General features: G+C 43.1%; 1 protein-coding gene across 3 annotated transcripts in view; it reads right to left on the minus strand.

The window, feature by feature from the left end:
* The window catches only part of LOC123767145 (lachesin), a 51,465-nt gene that overhangs the window by 26,114 nt on the left and 6,976 nt on the right, over nucleotides 1-18,375 (minus strand). For all 3 annotated transcript variants that reach the window (XM_045756681.2, XM_045756680.2, XM_045756682.2), the window contains exons 3-4: nucleotides 3,360-3,580; nucleotides 2,658-2,759 (exon numbers count right to left, since the gene is read on the minus strand). In XM_045756681.2, the coding sequence (XP_045612637.2) occupies nucleotides 2,658-2,759; nucleotides 3,360-3,580 (323 nt within the window). The remainder of the gene's footprint in view (nucleotides 1-2,657; nucleotides 2,760-3,359; nucleotides 3,581-18,375) is intronic.

The following is an 18,375-nucleotide window of genomic DNA, read 5'->3' on the forward strand; positions in this document are numbered from 1 at the left end:
TGTGGACCCCGTGGCACACCTGTGAATCTCCGTGGCACACCTGTGGACCCCCGTGGCACACTTGTGGACCCCCGTGGCACACCTGTGGACCACTTGCGACACTGTGGTTGTAAAGCGCTGTTCTTAGATGCTGGACGTACGAGCTGCAGCTCGTTTATTCAGGAACACTTAAGAAGTGTTTATCAACGTCTCTTACGAACACCGTGACTGGTCGGCTAGTTGTGGCTCTTACGTGGATTAGAAAGTGTTCGAATTAATAGTCTTCTCTATTCCTGTCGTCAATTTTATTAGTTATTTATAGTTTATTATTTCTGTTTTCTTATTCCTGATCTTTGCTTCTATTTTCTATTGCAGCTGATACCAGCTGCTATCCTTAACTGGCGTTCTTCACCTGTTTTACCTGCCTTAGAATATTACAGGTGCTGAGCAAGTTGCAACACCTTGCCCTTCACTTCCAGCTTGATTGGCATCTCCTCAAAGAAGCACCTTAGGCTTCACTTTACAACTTGACTTGCATCTCCTAAGCTTAACTTCCAGCTGTGGTTCTGAAACCATTGTGTTCCACGAGAACTTACTCGATAAGATTTTTACTGAGTGTAATGTTTTAGCAAACACTCCAAGTGTCGGTTCATTGACCCCTCCCCCCCCCCTACCCTCTGGACATGTTGTGTTTAAGGGGGGGGAGGGGTGTTGAGTGGGATGATGAATGATGATAGTGAGTGTGATGGTGAGTGATGAGGGGACGCGTACTCACTCAACTTAACTATTTTGAGACGTGATGGCTTAGCTTACTCGCATGGTAAGTATGATGGTGAGTGTGGCTGGGACTGTATTTAGATGTGTAGCTAGGAATGTAACTAGGAATGTAGCTAGGAATGTACCTGGGATTGTATTTTCTCCTAATCTCAGCCTAGGAACAATCCTGCCCTCTGCTGGGTAGATTTAAAGTCCATCCACGTCACGTATACTTATAAACCTTATTTATAAGGCTTAAGAGAGAACAAGAGAGGCTCTGGGAGTTTACAAGTGTATAGTAAAGTTTCCTAAGTACAAGAGCGCCCCCATGAAGTAAACTGCTGGAAACATTAATGGTTCAAAGCTGAATTATTCGAACCTAAGCTACATTTCACACACACACACACACTCACTCACACATACACACACACACACACACACACACACACACACACACACACACACACACACACACACACACACACACACACACACACACACATAAAGGCTAGTACAGGCTCAGGAACCTGTATTCTCATGAACCTGTACTGTACAGGTTCCGGAACTGTATTGCTGTATTGTACTGAACCTGTATTGAACTGAACCTGTATTGTACAGAACCTGTATTGAACTGAACCTGTATTGAACTGAATCTGTATTGTACTGAACCTGTACTGTATTGCTCAGGAAACTGTACAGGGTGTACAGGCTCGGGAACCTGTACACCAGTTGATTGACATTTGAGAGGCGGGACCAAAGAGCCAGAGCTCAACCCCCGCAAACACAAATAGGTGAGTATAAAGATTTTTGTGTATAAACGAGGCTCCACATGCAGGTAACGACTGAACTCATCTCTGGTCCATTACTGAAAATCTTAGCCTAATGGCGCCGCGTTTTCTATTATGGCTAAATTAATGGAGAAAAATTAGCACAAATGTGTAAAAAATATATATATATTTTTATATATTAATATTTTTGTTTTCATCCCCTCTCTCTCTCTTTCCTTCTAAACACTTAAAATTTTATGTAGTTGTAGATAAATATATTTTACGATCTCGCTCACTTGTACTAATTTCTTAAACTTGATTTGTCTTTTAAAACAAGCGTAAAAAACATATAAGAAAATCGCAAAAGTGTTTCAGACAAGATATATATTGAGAGGAAAAATCCCTAAATTTTTAAAATAGTGTTATAACGAGAGCTCAGCGTTTATGTAAATTGTGAAGGTGACCCCAAACCCACATTAACCCGACCGTTGGACCCCCAAAATGACCCCAAAAAACCCTTTGTTCTAGGGTTCCCTTCTTGGGTCTAGTGTTCCCTTCTGGCGTCTAGTATTCCCTCCTTGCATCGCCAGGTTTCCTCCTTGTATCTTGAGTATACAGCAAAGATTCTTTAATTATAGCATTACCAAGTTAACAAGTATAACGTCCACTAAGGATTGGGGCAAAACTTAAGTCCAAAGAGGCACCCAGAGGCATAATGGTCAGGTGGTGGAGGAGAGCGAGAGAGTTGAAAGAGGAAGTGGAAAGTGGGAGACAGAGTTGAAAGAGAGATAAAGAGAAGAGAGAGAGAGAGAGTGAGAGAGAAACAGAAGAGGTGGAGAAGGAGGGAGGAGCATTAGGGCTCCTTGGGGAGAGGGGGGGGGGAGTAGGGAATTATCATGAGAAAGTACCAAGCTATTTCGACTATATAGCACTGGGAAGGGGTCAGGATAAGGATTTTGGGATGGGAGTGGGGGAAGGAATGTTGTTCAACCACTTGGATGTTCGGGGATTGAACGCCGACCTGTATGTAGCGAGACCGTCGCTCTACCATCCAGTCCAAGTGGTTGGACATGGGACGGAGGGGAAAAGCAATGGCTCCCAGTCACTTGAACGGTCGGGGATTGAACGCCGACCTGCATGAAGCGAGATTGTTACCTCTGTGTGGTCGGAATGAACGACGGAGAAGCGAGACTCGGCCGCATACACCTGCTCTCCCACCGTCAGGAGCTGGTCGTCGTCTCTCTTCAGCCACGCCACCTGGATCAAGGTGAGGTCATATGGAGGAGAAAGCGATTAGGCAATATTATTATATAGCACTTGGAAGGGATTTAAGAACACATAACGCCATGGTATGGGGACAGGTTCAGGAATATTATGGGAGGAAGGAACGGTGCCTAAAGTACTTGGAACATAAGGGAATCGAACGCCGGCTTGCAAGAAACGAGGCCAACACTACCCGTCGAGTCTAAATAAATCAAGTGTATTCCAATTAATTATAAAGGAAATCATCGATGCTCGGTATTAAAAGGCAATAATGAATGGTGAAATCAGTAGGATTTCACCATTCAATGGTGAATGATGATCAGAAATTTAGTCTTTCTGGTATCAGTAAGTATTGTGAACTGGCTAGGCCAATATAGGTGTTGTGAGCTAATCAAGAAATACATGGAGTGTTGTAAGCTGGTTAGGTTAGGTTAGGTAAGGTTAGGTTAGACATACATGAAATAAATGAGCTGCCTAGACCAACATAAAGAGCATTGTGAGCTTAGCAAGCCAACATAGGGAGCATTATAAAGTGGTGAGACCAACATTGTAAGCTGATCAGACCAATATCAACACACGAGGAGACGAACTAACCATTTCGTCTGAGAGATGGTAAGTGTAGCAGCTGAAGGAGGCGTCGCCGCCCACCTGAGCCGCGACCTCCGTGTTGTTCTGACCTTGGAACTCCGGCGCCAGGGTGTTGAGGGCCAGAGCCTTGGCCCAGATATCTTCAGCGGCCTCGTACACGTTGCGGGGAGGAAAGTCTGCTGGTTCCGCCAACGCCGCCTCCTTCTGCCCCGTCGTCAGTGTAGTTCCTGTGGCCCAGGGGAGAATACAGTGTCAGATTTGTCCTATTAATGTGACTTATTATTATTTGGACCAAACAACGTACTAGAAGGTGAAGGGACCTTCCTTCGGTCCATCCTGGACCATTCTCAAGTCAATCGACTTGAGAATGGTCCAGGACGGACCGAAATGTCGTCGTCCCTTCACCTTCTAGTGTGTGGTCTGGTCAACATACTTTAGCCATGTTATTGTGATTATTATTATCATTATTAATTAGTATTTATTGTCATTGTTTACCAATTATGTTTATTATAAACGAGCTATCCCACCACATCTGGAAACAAATTGATGACGTTTCCGTTAGTCTTGAACTTCACAAGTCGTGTGAAGAAAGAGTGATTGATTGATTGAAGAAGATTACGCCACCCAAGATGTGGCACGGGCATGAATAGCCCGTAAGTGGTAGATTTTTTTAACTTAATGTATATTAAGAAAGAGTGATATGTTGTTTGTCGTTTAAGATTTGTTACTTGGAACAAAAAGTTCCAAGTAGCACGGGCTATGGTGAGCTCGTAGAGCAAGTCAGTATATAAGGTAGGAATGTGAGGTGAAAGATCACGGGAGACATCTCCCATGATCTTTCTCTCCACCTCCCGTGATCTTTCTCTCCACCTCCCGTGATCTTTCTCTCCACCTCCCGTGGAGGTGCGACTGCAGGGTGCAGTCGCACCTCCACAGGTCTCCAGTATCATCTAGTGATACTGGTAATGGCTCAAAAGGGCCACCACTTACGGGCTATTCGTGCCCGTGCCACCTTTTGGGTGGCTTAATCTTCATCAATCAATCGGTGAAAGATGAGAAGGGTGAAGTCAGCCAAAGAGTTAATGGGCATAACGAAACCTGCAGATGACCTAATGGTGAAGAGACAAGAGTTGAAAAAGAGATAAAAGAGAGAGATAGCAACCGAAGAGAAAGAAAACTAAGAGCGCCCAGAAGGGCATCAGGCAGGTTAGATCACGTTTGTTTAAAGGTTAGAGGCATTGACTTATGTACAGTATTGAGAAAGGCAAAAGTCATCAGTAACTAAACCAAAACATGTTCATGTTGCGCGTATGGAGTATGAGAGGTGATTCGCCAAGACGGCGTCTGTGGAGAGTAAAGGCAAGGTATTATTTTAAAAGACGACTAATCTATTGAATACTTAAGAGTCCTCCTATTGGACAGGATAGAGCATTGTTCGTGTCAGCAGATTTAACACTTCTATTTTGTCTTTGCATTCATTAAGAGTACGGCAAGTTCCGCCAAAGTATTGGAAAGAAGAGAAACAGGAGCTGGAATTAACACCACCAACATTGGAAGCAGTACGAGTAGTATGAACCAATTTACTACGAAGCGTGTCAGTTAGCCAAAAGGTTAGTCAAATATCAAGAGAACGAACTGTATCATTGAGATGTTTAAGTTGAAATATAAATGGGAGGCCCGGCACAATGTCTCAAGTGTTGGAAGCAGGTTTAGAATTAAGGAAAAGAATTTTAGCATGAGAATAGGCACAGTTGATCAAATTTAAGGGATAACCAAGATGTAAGAAAGACTTGTAAAGAAGAGAAATTTCACAATACTCAAGGCCCGGAGGCAGGAGGAAAAGAGAACATATATTAATGGTTAAGTGTTACATTCTTAAGCCCGTCCCTTCCCACTTCCCCCTTTCCGTAACCCCTCCCACTTCCCCATTTCCCTAGCCCCCACCTCTCCTTATCTCCTCTCACTCTCCCTAACCCCTGTTTTCACCCAGCATCCCTACCCACACCCTCCCCCCAATCCCGAATCTATCATCTGTAAACACAAGCTTTTGAAGCCCTTCCACCATACTGAGGACCACAGCACCACGAAGCCTGCCCCAGGGGGCTAGAAACCTTGGCTGGTCTCCCCACAGATGACCAGCATTACTGTCCATTACCTCCAGTTAATGGGTTTAATAACAGGACAGAAGGTCTCGTTCCGACCCGCAGCTCAAATAATATATCACACCTCCCCGTCTAATTTTTGGTATCAATTTCCCTTTTTTTTTTTTAATCGACAGAGAAATCTGGGAAATTTTCTAAACTGAGTCTAGGATTTTATCCATTGAAATGAATTTTGTGTTGCTCACAGCACAAAACTAGATTTGCCTTCTCAATGTTCTGTCTGAGTGAAATTCAAATTAATTAAACATCATTTAGTTACATTCTGTATTATCTCTGAGGTCTGTGAGCTATCCGGAAAGGATCCGCAAGCAGCCAACTTTAAATATGTTGTTGTTGTTAAAGAAATATGTCATATGTCCATATGGCCATATGTCGACACAGCTGCGTGCGAGAATCACTATTAAAACCAGATCGATCGTTTAGGGGAGTCAAATGGCTGATCCAACCATCGTTCACCGCTTTTTTGGAGAACATTCACCGTTCCTGGAACATCAAATGATTGCGTCTAATTACAGAGTACTTGCCAGTTACTCGTCATCCATCGTGCTCGGATGAAAGGTGGCCCAGGTGGTCCGGGCCACCTTCTGCCAGCTACTCAACCCCTCGACACCCACCTACACAACCATTGGACACCCCACCTAGAGATCCACTCAATATCCACCTACACTATCACTCGACACCACTACAAAACCACTCGACTCCCACCTACACAACCACTGGACACCCCACCTAGAGATCCACTCAATATCCACCTACACTATCACTCGACACCACTACAAAACCACTCGACTCCCACCTACACAACCATTGGACACCCCACCTACACAACCATTGGACACCCCACCTAGAGATCCACTCAATATCCACCTACACTATCACTCGACACCACTACAAAACCACTCGACTCCCACCTACACAAAAAAACATTACACTCGTCACATAAACCTGCCTTTTTAAAGCTCAATTATATTAACAAATCTTTGTATATGACCTCATGTCAAACATGAAGTAAAGAACATTAAACACACTGGTAAACATTTCAATAAAAACGAACACAAATCCTCCATCACAGCACGTTGGTGTTCTAATGTAGGAGTCTCGTTGTACAGTCGGCTTCGTTCTGGACCATTAATCGGTGATCCCGGGTTCGATTTCTATCCCGGGCGAGACAGTAATGCGTTTCAATTCACCTAATGCCTCTGTTCACCTAGCAGTAAATAGGTACCCGGGAGTTAGTCAACTGTTGCGAAGTTGCATCCTTTGAAAAGGTCAGTAGTTCGACCTTCGAGGGATCTCTAACGTATACACATACACTGGCGACCTGTCTCCCGGCAAAACGAATTATAAACTTCACCCGAAATTATTATTTTCACAAAGAACTTCGTAGTGGCTTCGAAGCTCATTGTGAAACGAAGGTAAACGAAGCCACCATGATTGAGGACAGATGTACCGGTTTCGCCAGCGGTGGAATCCTGACCCCCTTGTGTTTATCGCATATTATCTGATCAGGGTATTTGTGATTACGTGTTGAGTTGTTTTCTTCTTGTCAACAATATAATCCTTTATAATATGTTAAATACACCAGAATCCTCAGATTTATTAATGGTCTTTTCTTGTGGTTTTGATTCACAAATTAAGTAAAGGTTTAATGAATCCTACCTATCCTAGGGTATAGTTTAGGCATAACATAGATAGGTGCACAGAGAGGCCTTTCTCTCTGTGAGAGAGAGAGAGAGAGAGAGAGAGAGAGAGAGAGAGAGAGAGAGAGAGAGAGAGAGAGAGAGAGAGAGAGAGAGAGAAGAAAGTGTAACAAAGTCCCATCACCTTCACTCTTCTCACTAGATCACAACCGCTGACACTGTGTTGTTCAACAACACGGCCAAACCAGGCAACTGCTGACAGTAGTTAGGCAACCGTATCTCTGTGTCAACAGTACATCTTCCTCCCTCTTCAGGCTGTGTTTTAAGCCTTGCTACCACTTTTCTATCCCTTGCTACCACTTTGCCTGTAGTTGCTGTGTTGACTTAAACTCCTTTTGACTGTCTTCAGCACTGTTATCGTCGCTGGCGATTGCCCATTATCACAACTGCTCGTTCCGTTCTTCGTATCGGTCACTGAAGACGGAAACTATAAGGACTGTAAACAGAGCACTGAAGTCGAGGGTGCTCTCACAATCACTGACATCAAACTACAGTGATTGTGAGAGTGAGGGTGCTCTCACAATCATCAAACTACAAGGGGGTCATCCTGCAGAGCGGTGTTCTGACGCGAGAGGATAGTCATAGGATGTCACAGGCTGCCCCTCCCCCACTCATTTTCCAAAACAGTTTACATGACACAAAGGCGGGAATGATGACAAAAATGGCGTCAAAACTTTATTGACCGCCATCTTGTCTGCCCAGAAAGAAAAAAAATTGAAAAAAATAGAAGCTGAATTGACCGCATTACAAAAATTGAGGTTTCCTAGCATAAATCAAATATTTATCTACGGTATCCCACATGAATTTTGAGTGTGCGTGTTTTTTTTGTGTGTGTATGTGTGTGTGCCTTTCAAAGTGGGCTGAATAGTGTTATGTTGAACTGTGGAATTGAAACAGCACACTAATTCGTTTTATTAATTTTCAACTGAGCAGAAGTTAATTAGGATTTTTTAACTTTGTATCCAACTGACAAAGCAAACTTAATTCCAGTTCTGCTTCCAGTCAGCCGTCCTCTTTCCAGTTTCACATTTAGCTCTTTCCTGGAAAAAAGTAGACAAACTTTTAATATATTTTTTAATAACAAACTTTAGAATAGTTTGAGGTAATATGGATCTTCAATATGGCCACACATAGTGGCATACTCCACACTATGGTCAACCCCTGGCACTGTTGCCAGACATATTGCCATACCCCTCCCCCCCCCCTACGCCATGGTCAACCCCCTGGCATATAGAACTTGCCTGAGATTAACCACGCTATTGCTATGTCATGCATCTAAAATTAGCACGTATATTTTCTTAACTTACTCTCATGCTGCCCCCACTACACCCACAATACTCACTGCACACACTGTACAAACGGCACACACCACACCCAGCACACACCACACCCAGCACACACACCACACCCAGCACACACCACACCCAGCACACACCACACCCAGCACACACCACACCCAGCACACACCACACCCAGCACACATCACACCCCGCACACATCACACCCCGCACACACCACACCCAGCACACACCACACCCAGCACACACCACACCCAGCACACATCACACCCAGCACACACCACACCCAGCACACATCACACCCAGCACACACCACACCCAGCACACACCACACCCAGCACACACCACACCCAGCACACACCACACCCAGCACACACCACACCCAGCACACACCACACCCAGCACACACCACACCCAGCACACACCACACCCAGCACACACCACACCCAGCACACACCACACCCAGCACACACCACACCCAGCACACACCACACCCAGCACACACCACACCCAGCAGACATCACACCCAGCTATCCGTTCATCCCTATAATCATTGTCACTGAGAATAATGGTCACTTTTTATCAACAAATGTGTTTCCCCTTCTGCATTCACCCCTGTAATGTTCCATTCCATTTTTGTTTATGAAATTCGGAGGATTTTACCTCCTTCGATAGATATCTGTCTTTATAGTCTGCGAAGGGAAAGATGTCTGCGTGTGAGAGAGAGAGAGAGAGAGAGAGAGAGAGAGAGAGAGAGAGAGAGAGAGAGAGAGAGAGAGAGAGAGGCCCCTAACCTTTAGTATGGCTATAATTTGACGTAAATCAATTGATCTGTTTGAGAGTTACTAGATCATGGTCAAAGTCACAAGGAACATTTGACCTCTAGCAAATAATAAATTTCTGTTGTCGACCTTATATACCAGGAGCATAGAGGCCTTAAGGCTCAAACACAAACGAATTTAAGTGTTGCTTTTCCTGTTAACTACCTGTGGGTTGTGTTACACGTATTAATTGCCGATATTTTGCCATATTAATACGCCATTACCAAGTCCATTAATGTATCTAGTTTTGGCTGTTCCTCTATACATGTCTGTGACTGGTTACCTTATTTCGGTTACCTTTTGTGGCTTACATACTTGGGATACTTTTGTTTGTGGTTATCTGTTTGTGGGTTACTTTATTGTGGGTTACTTTATTGTGGGTTACTTTACTGTGGGTTACTTTACTGTGGGTTACTTTACTGTGGGGTTCTCTCCCTGTGGCTACAGTTGTATGGAAGTGTTCCTTATCTCCCATTTTGATGATTTTACACATTCAATACAAATTTTAAGTTGTATTAATTTTGGCACTTACTGCCTTCTTTTGGAACCCACTTTGGTTCACAACCTGCTCTTGGAACCCACTTTGGTTCACAACCTGCTCTTGGAACCCACTTTGGTTCACAACCTGCTCTTGGAACCCACTTTGGTTCACAACCTGCTCTTGGAACCCACTTTGGTTCACAACCTGCTCTTGGAACCCACTTTGGTTCACAACCTGCTCTTGGAACCCACTTTGGTTCACAACCTGCTCTTGGAACCCACTTTGGTTCACAACCTGCTCTTGGAACCCACTTTGGTTCACAACCTGCTCTTGGAACCCACTTTGGTTCACAACCTGCTCCTGGAACCCACTTTGGTTCACAACCTGCTCCTGGAACCCATTTTAGTACACAGTGCCTCCGCTAGGAACCCATTTAAACTCTAGCTGTAGTAATTATAGTTCATTGTAGCATTTTTTCTTCCTCGTTGATCTCACGTAAATGATTAAGACTTTAAGGGGAAAACAAAAGTCTAAGACATTCTCTCGGCGTCTTGAGACCGTCGCCGACTTAGAAAGTTACTTTCACTTTGGTTTTAAAGTCTTTTTGCTTGAGTTCCTGATGTTTGTATTTTAAGTAGTTTTGTAGTCATAATACACAGAAGTTATGATTGATGATACACATAATACATACACTTACTTTCCATTCCCCTGGGCTCAAGGAGACTCGAACCATGGACCCAACTTGTGTAAAGCCGAAACCCTATCGACCGAAAGGCACTATCAGGGGTAAGCGCCAAGCCATTACGACTATATAGCACTGGGAAGGGATCAGGATAAGGATTTGGGATGGGACGGTAGGAGGGAAGGAATGGTGCTCAACCACTTGGACGGTCGGGGGATTGAACGCCGATCTGCATGAAGCGAGACCGTCGCTCTACCGTCCAGCCCAAATGGTTGCTCTATCGACCGAGATGTTTATATCCACGGAGGTGTGTTTATCTACACTTATTGTTTCAGTTTTTATATCCTTCTGCTGTTTGAAGTACAAACTAAAAAAAACATAACATGTAGTCAGGCGATGAGTCACAATAACGTGGCTGAAGTATGTTGACCAGACCACACACTAGAAATTGAAGGGACGACGACGTTTCGGTCCGTCCTGGACCATTCTCAAGTCGATTGTGGACCATTCTCAAGTCGATTGTGGACCATTCTCAAGTCGATTGTGGACCATTCTCAAGTCACATTCTCACAATCGACTTGAGAATGGTCCAGGACGGACCGAAACGTCGTCGTCCCTTCAATTTCTAGTGTGTGGTCTGGTCAACATAACATATAGTCGTTTATCTCGTCCAATTTTAGCATTATGAAAAAGTCTTAACATTTTTGACCTTCGGTCGAGTTGATTCAAGTTTCAGGGCGGGACTTTTTTTTTTCCTCGTGAGTTTAAATCTCTGGTAAAAGTAGAGTCTCTTTTCCAGCCTGAACTGTGAGTGGTGTAGCTTGGTCCATGTTGTTCCCCGGGGGGGGGGAAGCCGATAGGCAGGTACCTACCTGCTCACCACACAACTTCCCTCTCTCTCTTTTCCACCGGAGAGTACAGGTTCGAATCCTCGTCACAGCCCTTGTGGATTTGTTTACAGGAGAGATTTAAGGATGTTGATGGATGTCTACTATTACAGGTGAGTAGACGACTTCTGACTTCTTATCCTGCTAGTTTTTCCCTTGGAACACGACCTGCGAATGGGTTTACAGCTCTGTCTCTATTGCTGGGTGATCAGGGCGAACAGTTAAGGATTAGTGGCTCCCGAGCCAAGGCTCGAACGCAAAAGAAATCGCTCTTGGAGAGCAGGGCGAGTGTGCTACCACTACGCCACCTGCGACCTTGTACATAACTTGCGGCTCTCACAGAAGGGGAAAGCGCAAAGCCATTGCGACTATATATCACTGGGAAGGGATCAGGATAAGGATTTGGGATGGGACGGGGGAAAGAAATGGTTCCAAATCACTTGGACGGTCGGGGGATTGAACGCCGACCTGCAATGAAGCTCTACCGTCGCTCTACCGTCCAGCCCAAGTTCTGCTCTCACAGAACTCACTTGACCACAATCGACTTGAGGATTGGTCGACTTGACGCTTCGACTTGACCACAATCGACTTGACGTTTCGGTCCGTCCAGGACGGACCGAAACGTCGTCGTCCCTTCACCTTCTAGTGTGTGGTCTGGTCATCACTTGGCCTGACTTTCAACAAAGAGACTGTAGATTTAACCACTAAAAGTTTTGATAAGGGGTTTGGGTAGTAGGATAAGTTCAGCGTAGTTCATTTCCAATGCATTCCGAACCTATTCTTAAAGTAGAAAAGGTTACAGAGGCACATAATGGTTACAGAACACGGGAGACATCTCCCGTCACGCAGGGTGCAGTTGCACCTCCACAGATCTCCAGTATCAGCTCTTGATACTGGTAATGGCTCAAAAGGGCCACCACTTACGGGCTATTCATGCCCGTGCCACTTTTTGGGTGGCTTAATCTTCATCAATCAATCAATCGGTTACAGAAGCTCCAACTCCATCCCCACACCCATTCAGGAGGCAGCGATGGGAAGGTGACAGTCACCTGCATGCAATATCAACCATTAACAAACTGGGTATAATTGGCTAAAAATGATTTGTAATCATTCAATTTTAACGAAATACACATTTAGTGAATATTTGTGATAGAGTTATCTCTAAATGACTAAAACATTTCTTCTTCTATCACATAGTGACACAAGATGTGTGAATAGTTTAGCTGACATTAATCTTCACAATTAATGACATTAAGATGTTCACAATCGACTTGAGAATGGTCCAGGACGGACCGAAACCTCGTCGTCCGTTCATTTTCTAGTGTGTGGATTGGTCATCTTAGCTGACATTGTTTACAGTTAGTCACGTCTACATGGGCAGATGATGCAGACTCCGGGAGATGCCTTACGTTAGACTACCACTAAAAAAAAAACTTGTTTCCCGACACCACTATCTTATTCACTCCACAACGACAAATTAGACGAAGTGATGTCCGTGAACTCTTCTTCTTGTCCACATGTTCTTCTGTTTTGATCTTTTGTCTAGTTATCTCCCTTTTATTTCCCCCCACTTTCCTCCTTCTTGGGCTAGACGGTAGAGCGACGGTCTCGCTTCATGCAGGTCGGCGTTCAATCCCAGACCGTCACAGTGATTGGGCACCATTCCCTTCCCCCAGTCCCATCCCAAATCATTATCCTTGCCCTTTCCAAACGCTATATAGTCATAATGGCTAGGGGCTTTCTCCTGACAGTTCTCTTCCTACAATCTTTTCCAGTCCCACTATTATGCAGCTATAACTAAGTGGTTCTGTATTTTTTCCTCTTCCATGTAAGTCTTAGATTTTCTAGCTGTTAAACCTGCTTTTTACGTCGTTTTGTTTCATATGTTTATTTTTAAACTACCTTTGTTGTGTACATCTTCATTCTAAGCACCTAGTGGTTATCTTCAATGTAATTTTCTAGTGATCTTCTTCACTCTAGGCTCTACAGATTCCAGCCTAATCCTGGGAAATTTTCAGTGTATCTTCAAACAAATTTGAATTAAAAATAAATTAATGTAATATGCGGCATTTAAACACTAAATGAAAAATCTATCAATGAAAGTAAACTGAATATTTCAGTTCGATATATATTTTAATATATTTCCAAAATTAATTTTATTTTATTTGAGGATGGGAAAAAGAGGAATTTTAAACACCAGTACAATAGAGAACTAGAAATGAACAGCAAATGTTCAAACTAGTTGGTTTGAACTAAATTGAGTTGTTTAATGTCATGAGAGGGAGAAGTGCTTAAAGTGCTTATCGCACTGGCTGGCCAACTCCACATTGTAAACTTTTAGTCTACACACTCTGAAGGGCCGCTGGCGGAGTGGGAGAGACAGAGTGAGTTGTTGCATCGTTATCTAGCCTCAACTACTTTTCTACAGTATAACTTTATTCCCATATATGTTGTCATCAAAACTTGTGTTGACTCACAAATATCCAGACAAGCGGAGGAGATAACCTGATGCTACCTCGCTCTGTTTACTCTTCGTGACCCCCCAAGGGCCCGTAGTGTTTCCCCAAGAGCCGTAGACGGCCTCTAAGTGACCTCCAAGAACTGTGGTTTGACCCCAGAGACCCCAAGAACTGGGGTTTTGCCTATAGTAATCCACCTAGATCATGTTTTGCCTCTATGTGACCCCCTTGGACAGTTGTTTGCTTTTAATGACCTCAAGGACCATGGTTTGACTTTAGAGACTAACGTAGGGAAATCCCTACTCTCATCCGGCAAAGAAAATAACTTACGTTCAAATGCTGTGTTTTGTTTATGGAGGAGAGCTGTTGGTCGAGCTCCTGTATATTGGCCGGTAAGTTAAATGCATTTATGGTTTTCTCTGCCGGGAAACCATCTGCTGAGAAAACCGTCTGCTGAGAGAACTGTCTGCTGAGAAAACCGTCTGCTGAGAAAACCGTCTGCTGAGAAAACCGTCTGCTGAGAAAACTGTCTGCTGAGAAAACCGTCTGCTGAGAAAACCGTCTGCTGAGAAAACCGTCTGCTGAGAAAACCGTCTGCTGAGAAAACCGTCTGCTGAGAAAACCGTCTGCTGAGAAAACCGTCTGCTGAGAAAACTGTCTGCTGAGAAAACCGTCTGCTGAGAAAACCGTCTGCTGAGAAAACCGTCTGCTGAGAAAACCGTCTGCTGAGAAAACCGTCTGCTGAGAAAACCGTCTGCTGTGCGCTAGCTCGAAATCGGTGCACGTGAAACATGTTGACGAGCTGCAGAATGCAGAAGAGAGCTAATATCTCTCTCCTCCTCCTCCTCACCTCTAGGAGACAGCTTAACGATATTGTCGCCAGAAGATTCCCCGACCCGCTACTCGTCTGCTGATAGTCGGACGCGTCTACACTCTTTGTTACAAGAGAGTGCGTGACCGCGGTGAATAGGTGGCGGGTCACCAAGACTTCCTTTGCCTCGTCTCAGTAAACACTCACCAGGACTTGTACTCGTGGCGCCACTGGTGAGTGTGTCGTGAGAGTGTACCAAAGCCACTAGAGACATGAGTGAATAGCGCTTTCATTCCAAATGTATAAGCCCATTGTGTGTATAAATGTATGAGCTAGAATCACTAGCGTGCTTAGCGGGGTAGAAATAACCTAAGCTACTCTGTCCCTTTGAGATGTATTTCTTTCTTGTCTCAATAAACATACTTGAACTAGCGTGCTTGCCTCATGCAAACGTGAAGAAAATATCAAATTTATGTTTTTAAATGAAATGAAAAGGTAAAAATATATATTACTGTTCAAAGAAAAACATGAATGCTCTCAAAGGCTTGCTTGTATCACTGTATGAAAAACCATTCCGGGTTCGAGAAGTCTGAAGTCTAACACCAAAGCAAGATTGGATCAAGGTGCTTGTTGTGGCTTTATCTTACCGTACGTGTCTCGTCAAAAGGAGTTCTTATGGACTGACTATATTACTCTGCTATCCAACTATTCGCTTTCGACTCCCACGCCGGTCAAACAAGCCAGTCTCAAATATTTACACAATTTTTACTAGCAAATCTCAACTAATTACATAGCTTTTGCCAGCTAATCTCATCTAATTAAGCTAATCTTACCAGCCAATCTAACCAAGCCACTCATAACACCTAATTTCAACTAATTTCAAGTAATTAAGCCAATCACGTCAACCAAGCCCAAGCTAACTCAAAACACAATAAAGCCATTGAACATGTTAGATACAGAGTCAAAAAACAGAACTTCAAATAAGTCCCACTAGACCCAACAAATGACAAAAAAAGTTAAAAATTCTATGTATTATACTAATAAGTATAATACTAAAAATACATACTATGAAAGTATGACTTCCTGACCTCTGGGTGTAACCAAGACAAAAAAAATACACCTTTCTGTGTGTATCAGTGGCTTTATGTATAGTAATTCTCTTGTTGTGAATTCTTCATTGTTATGGTATCATATGTATTTCTGCATAAGTAAAATATTATTATTATAATTATTATTATTATTAATATTATTATTATTATTATTATTTGTAGTAGTAGTAGTATTAATGCTTCCAAATAGTTTAAAGAATTTTCAAAGATCAAAGGATCAAATAGAGAACAAAGTTTTCCCTATATGCTACTCAATATCTAAAACGGACAATGCAACGCTAAAGGGCTGAAGATGAATTAGGGCTGAGGATCAATTAGGGCTGAGGATCAATTAGGGCTGAGGATCAATTAGGGCTGAGGATCAATTAGGGCTGAGGATCAATTAGGGCTGAGGATCAATTAGATCTGAAGATCAATTAGGGCTGAGGATCAATTAGGGCTGAGGATCAATTAGGGCTGAGGATCAATTAGGGCTGAGGATCAATTAGGGCTGAGGATCAATTAGGGCTGAGGATCAATTAGGGCTGTGTTTGGAATGAATCACTAAAATAATGAAACCATCAATCTTCAAGGAAACGGAGATGAGTGAGCAATTATGTTCCTCTCTGTCAAAACTCTTTCACCTTGACAGACAGATTAACGCAGGAATGGTCGGTAATTCACGAGAAACAACTCATTCAACATTAAGATAAGTCAATTCAAATCACTCTCCAGGCGGTTTTTAATACATTTTTTATCACTTTTGATTCCTGCAATCACCACCTCTACAGTACCTTCCGTAGAAGCAGTCAGGCTATGTTAACTCTAAGTAAAGTTAGTTTTTCTGGTAATTTACGTTTTCTTCCTTCATATTAAATTCCGCCATACTCAGATTTCTGTGTTTTTTCTTCCAAAAGCTCGTTTTTTTTTTTATTAAAGAGTTTTCATGTGAAAAGCAGACTTTTAATTCTTATAGAAATAGCATCCAGCGTGAGGATGGGTAGGAAATCCTTCGTTCGTTTCGTCAAGAAGCACCATGAGTGCTTGAACAAATCATCAAGGTGGTTGATGAGTGCTTCTTCATCACCAGCCATGTTGTAGAGGGGCAACACAGTAAAAATGAAGTTAGGTGGTGATATTAGACTCAAGCACGAGCGAGAAGTTGGACTTCAACAGTGCACAGCTTATGCATCCCCTCTTCCTCCTAATATGTAAACATTCTTCTTCCCAAGGGATTTGCTGAGATACCCGGCAGTGCCCGGGTTGATACTGGGTCTTCATATCTCTGTTAGTATATGTTTCTAGTCTCTCTCTCTCTCTCTCTCTCTCTCTCTCTCTCTCTCTCTCTCTCTCTCTCTCTCTCTCTCTCTCTCTCTCTCTCTCTCTCTCTCTCTCATAACTAAATACAATAATTTTAAATACTGGCTCCATAAATACGTGTCAACGTTTCCATTCACACACAATTTTTTTTAAATCCATATAAGTAATAATCGCCAGAACCGTAAATGAAGTTCAAAATTTAAAAAGCACAATGAATACACAATGAATATATGATAACACATTCACGGTGGCTCTATTACCTCTTCATTAGAGGGGTGGAAATAGATTTTTTTCCTGTTATCGCAAAAAAGTTGATATATAAACAGTTTTTGAGTCTGCTGTGGAGAGGATAGCGAGACAGAATCCATCCAGGAAAGGGTGGAAGCTTGCGTGGATGTGGATATCAGATCAAAGATTTGCTATGATGAAACATATGCTGCAGTGGATATGAATGTTGTAGTGGAAATTCAGCTTATGGATAAGAGAGAACAGGTGTGTGTGTGTGTGTGTGTGTGTGTGTGTGTGTGTGTGTGTGTGTGTGTGTGTGTGTGTGTGTGTGTGTGTGTGTGTGTGTGTGTGTGTGTGTGTGTGTATATTTGTGAGTGTGGTCGAATAATTTGTTTCCTGACATAAAAGCTAGATTAGTGATGAATAGGAATTTGGTAGTGTACATCACATATTTTTAAGCTTTTTCAACTCACGGCTCATTCAACAATGAAGTAGTCAACCCACTCCATCAGTTTATTTTTAGTTTATTGTTTTCAATACTATTGATAATATTTTCGTCAGTTGACTCGTTTAAACGAATAGCCAACAAAATTTATTCTTCCTTTAAACTCCCAAAGCACACCTGTGGACCCCCACGGGGGCGCATCTGTGGACCCCACGGGGGCGCACCTGTTGACCCCAAAGGGGGCGCACCTGTGGACCCCCTCTGGGCCACCGGTTGAAAACCCCACATGTAGAAAGAATAAAAATCCCGTAAAGCATTATTTTTTCTCTCATTATACATGACGAATACATTGTACATAACACTGCTTCAGTGAGCATAGAAGTTAAATGACGCAGCTGAAAGCACTGTTGTGTGGGTTATGCACGTGACTGGAGGGTGAATCTGCATAATAGTCACGTTATAAAAGTCTTAAACCATTATGGAGCAAAAGGACCACCAGCAAAATGAACACGAGAGTGAGTGACCTGTTTGCCTTCACGTGATTAAGCTGTCCAAGCACAGGCGAGAGTCATTATTTTACCCAAACTCTTTGATATTAAAGTGGCTCAAAAGAGTAATGAAACGCATGCATGGACGGTAT

Source organism: Procambarus clarkii, chromosome 53 (genome assembly GCF_040958095.1).
Source record: "Procambarus clarkii isolate CNS0578487 chromosome 53, FALCON_Pclarkii_2.0, whole genome shotgun sequence".
In the NCBI taxonomy this organism is placed as follows: Eukaryota; Metazoa; Arthropoda; class Malacostraca; order Decapoda; family Cambaridae; genus Procambarus; species Procambarus clarkii.